Below are 9259 nucleotides of genomic sequence, written 5' to 3'. Positions count from 1 at the left end.
TCAAAAAAAATAAGCAAATAAATGCCAAACTTGATCGAGCAAGCAAGCAAGCAAATCAATGTAAGCAATATAAACATGCATATCAAACAAGTGCAGATGTTAAGTGCATGCCAACATAAAAATAGACAAGCAAATACCAAATATTATTACTCCCCCCAAGTCCCAGCTTGAAATCTACGTCCCCTTTTTATTACAAATTAACAAAGAAGACCTACATATAAGAATGAAAGTATCTTAAGATGAAGATGGATTGATAGTGTTAAATGAAAATAAGAGAGGAATAGAAACTATTGGTCAAGACTGTCCTTCTGGCCATCCAAATTGTCAAATCTGGCCATCCAAGTTGCTCATCCAGATGCTGAATCGATAAGTTGATCAAATCAAATTTTTTAGTCCCCCGATGAATCCTAGTCTCGATTTCAAACCACAAAGTGTAAGCATAGCGTGTGACTACACAACTCTTTTCGACCTTTTTTATCTGACTTTTACTTTGTTATAATTCAAACACTACAATCGAGTCGATTGAGTTAAAGTTGAGTCTAAGTCAAATCTAATTAGTTGATTTTATTATTGATTTTAATTTCGAGTTAAAGCGGATAAAAATTTAATAGGACAAATTAGATTTGACCCCCTATGACTCTACTTTTAAATAAGAAAGTTTAGTTATTTTTATTATCTTGTTTTTATCGTTTATTTGTAGTTGATAGATCGTCTTTATTTTTGTCAAAGTAGATCTTAATCCTAGAACAATTTCAAGTTTCTAAATCCTAGCCACTCTTTTCCTCTACGAGCCACCCTATCTTATGATCGTCCCCCATCACCCTTGGCCGTCTGCTACCCTCCGACTATTGGTGTAACGTCGGATATTTTTATAATTATGTCCGGTTGCAGCTTTATTTCACTCTTTTATTTTATTTTTCACTCTAAGTTCAGAATCACACGAAAACTAGAACCAAAAGAACTCTAACTTATACTACCACTAATAAAAATATTATAACTTTTTTACGAACAGCTCAGTCTAAGTCTAGTTTGTAACATACTTGAATTTTTACTTTCCATATTTCTTAACCTAGTTAAACTAGAATCTCTAATTCCTTAGAAATTTTAGTATCCAATGTTAAATTTTTGAAATAAGCATATAAGTATCTCTTGGTATCCATTCCTTAAAGCCTAGGATCAACTCATCTTAATCACTTTTTATATATAATGGATGTTGAAGTAGGTTGTCTACCTTCAGAAACAATGACTTTTACTACTTCATAATCATCAACAAGTTCATCAATAGGGACATAAATATTTGCAAGAAATTTGTACATATAAATGACTGACTTAATATGCTACTGATGACAGCATCTCTTGTTTCCTCTAAATTTTACTTTGGGTTATTAGACAAAAAAAAAATAGTATGCATCATTAATTGCTTAAAAAGAAAGAATGTCTTTTATAAATATTTGGAATGAATAAGTTAACAAAATGTACCCGTCATGTTGTCTTATGCTTTACTTACAATAATTTGATGCGTAGATTTTATATAATTAATGCGTATATCGTGTTTAATAAATTTGTATAATATAACTGATGGGCATATCCCATTGGATGAAATTAATGTTAGCTTTCATCTAGTGTTATAGGAAAGAGATGCATACAAAGACGGTATACTATGTATTGTATTAGTAAACTGTGTGCATTGTCTATCTTTGCTATCTACATATATATATTTCACTAATACTTATAGAAAAAAGGAGAAAAGAGAATGCTTACATTGCATATGGTGGTAGAGAGCACAAAGGAGTAGATGAGCCCTGCTCACTTATGGAAGTGAAGAAATAAGAAGGAAGAATTAAAGAAATCCGAAACTAAAAGCTATCTCATAAGGTTATTAACGATCGTAAGACTCGCAATAATCGGTCTGATATCATATGCGCATCTCCCGTGCTCATCTCCTTGCCATTTCCACCACCTACCTCCACGACGTCATCCTCCAATGCCGCTCTCTCCCCCAACTAAAGCAATCCCACGCCCAAGCCATCCTCCTCGGCTTCCTCCACACCCATCTCCCCGTCTTCTCCTCCCTCCTCCTCTCCTACGCCTCCTTCTCCGACCTCTCCTCCTCCCTCCTCCTCTTCCACCAGAACTCACTTCGCCATTCCTCCGCCTTCATCTGGAACTCCCTCTCCCGCGCTTTCTCCATCTCCGGCCTCTTCTTTCACTCCCTCTCTCTATACAATCACATGCTCTTCGCCGGCGTCCGCCCTGATCACTTCTCCTTCCCCTTCGCCATCTCCGCTGCCACCGCTGCCAAATCCACGCATAAAGGATTAGAACTACATGGGGCGGCTGTAAAGCTAGGATTTGACTCGGATCTCTTTGTTGGTAACACCCTTTTGGCCTTTTATGGTGCTTGCGGTCATTTGTCGGATACACGGAAGGTATTTGATGAAATGCATGATAGAGATGTTGTGTCATGGAATTCGGTAATTTCAGTGCTTTCAGATCGTGGTTTGTCCTTGGATTCAATGAAAATGCTGTTGGAGATGAGAAGGACCAAGGTTGCAGTGAATTCGGTCAGCTTGGTTAGTGTCGTGCCTGCATGTGCTGCCATGAGGGATGAGGGCTTTGGCACGGGGGTTCATGGGTTGGCACTGAAGTCTGGGTTGGATTTGGTGGTTACCGTTGGGAATACATTCGTTGATATGTATGGGAAGTTGGGGGATTCAGATGCTGCACTGCTGTTCTTTTGGAGCATGCCAGAGAGAAACGAGATTTCTTGGAACTCGATTATTGGTGGTCTTGTCCATGCTGCAATTTATCAAGATGCTTTGAGGATGTTCAGGGATATGTTAGCTAATGAAGTAACACCCAACTCTGTCACCATATCTAGTTTGTTACCCATGTTGGTTGAGCTGGGTTGTTTTAATTTAGGGAAAGAGGTCCATGGTTACAGTATAAAGAGAAATATGGACTCTGATGTGTTTGTTGCTAATTCTTTGGTCGATATGTATGCAAAATTCAGATATCCGAAGATGGGGTCTGATGTTTTTGAAAGAATAGTGAGTCGTAATGTAGTCTCATGGAATGCAATGATTGCTAATCTTGGACAGAATGGAGCTGAGATGGAAGCCTTTGAGCTGGTCATTAAGATGCAGAAAAGCGGGGAATGCCCCAACTCTGTTACATTGACAAATGTGCTTCCTGCCTGTGCGAGGATAGCTTCTCTAAAGAAAGGGAAGGAGATCCATGCTAGGTCAATTAGGACAGGTTCCATCTTTGATTTGTTTGTCTCAAATGCTTTGATTGATATGTATGCAAAGTGTGGGCAGTTGGACCTTGCTAGAAGCGTCTTTGATGGATTGGAGAGAGATGATGTGTCTTATAATACTCTAATCATGGGTTACTCTCAGAGTTCATCGTGCTCGAGAGCTCTGCATCTTTTTCAGGAAATGAGATCAATAGGGATCGAGTATGATGTTGTTTCCTTCATGGGTGCCTTGTCCGCATGTGCTAATTTATCTGCACTCAAGCAAGGAAAGGAGATACACTGCTTGTTGATAAAAAAAATGTTAAACAACCATCTCTTTGTAGCAAACTCACTACTGGACTTGTACACCAAATGTGGAAAGTTTAGTATCACAGTGAAGATATTCGACAGGATCTCAGAGAAGGATGTGGCTTCATGGAACTCCATGATTGTGGGATATGGGATGCAAGGTGAACTTGAGACTGCATTCAATTTGTTTGAAAAGATGAAGGATGAAGGTGTGGAGTATGACCATGTCTCTTACGTTGCAGTCCTATCAGCTTGCAGCCATGGTGGATTGGTAGAGAAAGGAAAGAAATACTTTGACCAAATGCTAATTGAAAATATTAAGCCAAGACAAATGCATTATGCTTGCATGGTTGATCTTCTAGGACGAGCTGGCTTATTGACAGAAGCAGAAGAGATCATTAGAGGGATGCCTTTTGATGCAGAATCTGATGTTTGGGGTGCACTACTCGGGGCATGCCGTATCTATGGAAATATAGAATTGGCTAGGTGGGCGGCAGAACATTTGTTTGAGCTGAAGCCGGGGCACTCTGGCTACTACACTTTGCTCTCAAATATGTACGCCGAGGCTGGGAGATGGGATGAAGCAAATGAGATCAGGGGGCTGATGAAATCAAGAAAGGTCAAAAAGAACCCAGGGTGCACCTGGTTAGAGAGTGACAACAGGGTGTGTGCATTTATAATGGGAGAATGTGTGGATGGTCTTGAGACAGAGTTGTGGTGTGCTGAAACATGTTGAAAATGAAATGTATCTGCATTGCTAAAGTTGCAGTCCACCATAGAGAACGTAATGGGAGGCTGATCACTGCCTAGCTTGTAAAGTGAGAATACACTCCAAAGGTTTTGCCAGGAGAAAGTTCTAACCAGTGTGGTCCTTTGGAGGGCAAGAAATCTGTAATATTTTGCTATTTATTTGGAGATTGTTTTCAAGAATATAACCACACCACCCAGGCTGATTCATTTCTGAAGTGGGAGAACATTTCAAATGTTCTATCATGGATACTATTTTCTGAGGAAGCTCCCGCCTATGTGGTCTGTGGGAAGGCCACGATTTACTATATTCTATTGGCAGAAATTTAGTAGCAAATATATATAGCCTTGATTCAAAAGTATATTGTCTTCTGTCTTGCTGCATTTTTTTTCCGTCATTATTCTTTTAAGAAAAACAAGTCATTTGATTTAATTATATAAATCTTTTCGTCAATACTTCCTCTTTCCAGCAATTTCTTCCTTGCCCTGCCAGCTGCAGTTCCTTCCCTTCATTATTTTATGAAGTAATATCTCACTGCAGCTTTCCAACATCTTTTTCCCTTCCCAAACTGATCAGTGGGAATAACCTCGAGGCCGGTGCAGCGTAGTGTGCTACATGACAAGCTACGGGCTTTATTTTTAAGTGTTAACAGCTTGTTGTTGCTCATGGGTTCATCTAGCCCTGATTAAGCCCCTCGTTTAAGCTCGTTGCTTTCAGCTAAGGCCAAAACCTTCCTCTAATTGGCCATCCTTAATAGGGTTCACATCGAGGATCTCTTGGCCCAGAAAGGGACTCAGGGGCCCTTCTTGTGTCCTCCTTGTGGGGATGCGCTAGAGTCTTCAATCATCTCATATTGAATTGTGATTTCATCTTACGTTATGGTTTTCGATTATGATCCGGATTGGACATCACTAATCCGCCTCGATTTAGATCGTTTTTTATTTTATTTTTTATCCAAATAAGAAATTCTAACTAGTGCGTTTGAACGTCTGTATAGTGTTCGCACATACAGAACACTATTTTTAGCCATTCGAACGCGGTCGAGAAGTGTTTAAATGTTCGTCAGTTAAGTTGTTTCGTATTAGGTTTTATTTAATATTTTTAAAAGATTGGCTAGCCTCTAAATACGTGAAAAAGTAAACACTTTGGGATTATTAATTATTGGAGCTTATGTTTTGTATCTAAGCTAAAGTCAACCTTCTCCCTCCTCCTTCCTCACCGTCAATATCCACCCTGAGCTTCATTCTACCACCGAGGTTAATCTTCCATCGCTTCTCCCTCCTCACTCCAACAACTAGCCATACTTGAAAGCTCTATTCTTCCCCCTTTTCTTGTTCAAGATACTATTCTATCCACCATAGCCATCATCATCTTCTATAATCCTAACCATAACCACATTACCAACTTTCACCATCCACGTTCATCTTGCTATCTCCTAACATTTGATCATTAATTTCTTAATATCTTTTTATCTACTTACCCGATTGATGGGATTCTAGTTGTGTTGGATTCCTAACTCTCAAAGGAACAACATATCCAAATCTCATATCATTTCAACTGTTAGATCGATCCCTATTGCCTTCGAAACTTTTGTGTTTAGTTCTATTTAGAATAACAACTCAGATTGGCAATCATATTCCTTGAGGGCGATTGCAACAAAGTGGTATTAGAGTCAGCTTTACTTGGCGTGCATCTACAATGACACCAACTACTAGATCCATGGCGGCACGAAGGAGAGAAGAAGGGGAGACATCCACACGCACGCGCAGGAGAGAGGAACTCTACACCTCCACCCGCGGGCACCTAAGGGCAAGAGGATCACGCATACACAACACTACCTCCTCCACCCTCCTTCACAGATCCAAACATAGAGATGCTAGCAAGGTCCATTGAAGCTTTGGAATAGATCTTCTCCACCATCCTTACCCAAATCATCGAAATCTTGAGTCAAATGATCGTGCAAAAAAATGTCGATTTATTGTGGGTGATCCAAGAAGGGTTAATCCGAGGACATGAGGTGCCCAGATCTTCCACACCAGAATTTTCCATAATGGTTCCACCAGTCAACCAAGGACAAGAGAGAGAAAGAGACCATGCCCAAGCCAAGGCTAAGTAGGTCTTGCCGATGAGCGCGATTTGAAGACGATGATAATGACGATCCTTGGATTGAGAGGGATGATGAGGAAGATCAAGAAGCTAATAGAGGACATCTGAGGAATCATGTATGCTAGAGGAGCACCCACCTCTAATTAGAGCTAGAGCAAGATTCAAACCCAACGGCAATACCGGCATCATCTGTGGGTGCACTTTTTGATTGGAGTTTCTAATTTTTCAAGGTGGAGATTTAGTTCATTGGCTCTACCGTGCCAAACAATTCTTCATCTTCCAAGGCACAGAGGAAGACCAAAAGATTCTTCTCGCATCTTTCCATATCCTGGATGCAATATTAGGGTAATTTTGGTCTGCTACCACTCATAAGTCGATCGAAATGTGGTAGAGTTTTACCGCTTGGTCTACAAATGGTTCGGATCATCGGGCTACGAAGACTTTCATGCTATCTTGACGAAGACGGTCTAAAAGACAATAGTGAGAGCCTACCGAGAGTAATTTGAACGAGTGTCCAGTCGATGTACACCCTATGGTCAGACATTCAGCTTAAATCCACCTTTATCGTCGGCTTTCAGGAGGACATTCAAGCTGACGTATGAACTCTATGACCTACAGATCTAGGGCAAGTCATAGAAGATGCTCTACTCATGTTGGACAAACATCGAGCACTTAGAGGGTACTCGAGGCAGCCATAGAGTAGCAAGCCACAACCAAAGCTAACGCATGCACTCGACGGCTCAGATTATCTGTATGCAGCTAGACAGCGACCACCTTTTCGGATTTTTAATGATGTGAAAATAACCCCTAGGACCCCTATGTAAACTCTAACACCTATACATGTGGAGAAGCGAAGGGCCAAATGATTGTGCTTCTAGTGTGACGAGAAGTTCACCCCGGGACATCGTTGTGCACAGTTAACCAGTACAATGATGCTGATCGATGGAGAGGCCAAGGAGGTTGTGCTTGAGGCTGAGGTAGCTGTTGGCGAGCAAAACGAGAATGAGCAATCACTGATGACCAAGGAGTTAGACTCGGAGGAGATACGAGCAAGCATCTCATTACATGCCTACTTTGGAGCCGCGACACCGTCCACGACTCTACGAGTGGACAACATCATTAGGAAGCATACCGTGTGTAACACTCACAACCCTAAACACGTGCATGGCATGAGCCCACATGACACGTGCGTGGCACCTGACTATTTTATTAGTTACTAACAATCAAATAAACATGTATCAACATCATAAATTTATCCACAACATCTAAACTAAGAATAACACAAGTCTAACTATCAACAGTACACTGATAACCCTATTTGGGCCCCACACAGGCCACAACACATCATCAAGAGCTTTTCACCACAACATATACACAACAGTGGTATATACATAATTATACAAGTACAAAGTCACCTGCTAGAATATAAGACAAGGGTAAAGACACACTTTGGAGGATGTCCACTAATACATCAGATAAGATAACTCATATAACGCATAATACTAACCACACACTACTCTTTACCCACTGGCAATATCTCTAAAGGAGTATCCTGCTCCACTCGTTCACTTGGGTTTTTGGAAAGGAGAAAATAAAGAGAGTCATGAGCTAACGGCTCAGTGAATAGATCTTACCCCGAATCAGTGAAGCCAAATAAAGAGTAAATCATGTACTGGATAATATGAATGAGAAAGAGTATCATGTTATGAATGAGAATATGAATGTAACCTCAATAATATATAATTAAAATATAGATAATATGTCATAACTAATAAAAGTATATAATCATCGACAATAAATAAATAAACCTCCATATCATAGTATCATCATAACTCTCTTAAATATGACACGTGATGCATGCCATTTATGACCATGCTATGATATCAAATACAACCATATATGATGTAAATTGACCATTCGATAATCAAATATTCAGATGAGAATAAAATCATATGCAGTTCTCAACATCACGATCATCACCGACATCTCAGTATAATATCATCATACTAGACCACTATGCACAGTCAACATCTGGTATTCGATCTCAACATCTTGCCAGTAGGCTCAAAGCATACCTTGCCATACGCTAAGGGTATCTTAGTTATAATCATACCCTGCCATGCGCTAAGGGTATATCAAAATCCATCTAGATCGAGTACCCCCACGAGTTAATAGAAATCACATGAGGGTAACTCGCCACACGCATGCCTTGGCGAATGGCAGGTGTTCGATTGTTTGTGCGCACAGACTCAATTAACCTCGGATATGGGCCACGAGATATTACATATCAGTGACCATAATTATCACTCTAGGCACCCCTAACCCTAGCGCCTACTCAGGTACCGTCATGCTTTCTCTATCAACTTTTCTATCAATGAGATTTATGCATTTCCTTCTTTATGATAGATCACATATATATATTCAGTGCTATAACAAGTCGTGCATATTAGAAATTTAAGTGGTAAGAAAGTCAAGAGGAAAATAAATCAATGTAGTCTCCAACCATATAACTGACACATGTATATCACTGGTAGTCTATCACATGCATACTAATGCTAGAGATCACCCCGACACAAAGGTATAACAGTATAATCATCTCCAATCATCTCTATATATCACTGATGTATTCATATCCCAGATCAGCATAATCAAATACATGATAAAATATGCTCGACTGAAATCATCTCTAGATAAAGTCATATAATCATGTTGGAGGCCAAAACATGCATGTACATAATATATAATATATCCTAATTTGAGAAAGGCATCTAGGGGATAAGACTACTCATATCTAATCAGAAGACATAACTCACGTATCCGTCACATCCGGCAATTGAGCAATAACTCGTCCTAATAGG

The 9259-nt window shown here is 39.9% G+C and overlaps 1 protein-coding gene across 1 annotated transcript; it reads left to right on the top strand.

The window, feature by feature from the left end:
- Positions 1-1828: 1828 nt before the first annotated feature.
- Positions 1829-4653, top strand: LOC140790148 (pentatricopeptide repeat-containing protein At1g18485-like). The gene has a single exon (XM_073140091.1). It carries the CDS (start codon positions 1920-1922, stop codon positions 4281-4283), a length of 2364 nt encoding a protein of 787 aa, XP_072996192.1. The 5' UTR covers positions 1829-1919; the 3' UTR covers positions 4284-4653.
- The last annotated feature ends 4606 nt before the right edge of the window (positions 4654-9259 follow it).

The sequence above is a fragment of the Typha latifolia genome, chromosome 6 (genome assembly GCF_019914945.1).
Source record: "Typha latifolia isolate L0001 chromosome 6, TyphaL0001v2, whole genome shotgun sequence".
Lineage (NCBI taxonomy): Eukaryota > Viridiplantae > Streptophyta > Magnoliopsida > Poales > Typhaceae > Typha > Typha latifolia.
This window is presented reverse-complemented; position numbering and strand designations above follow the sequence as displayed.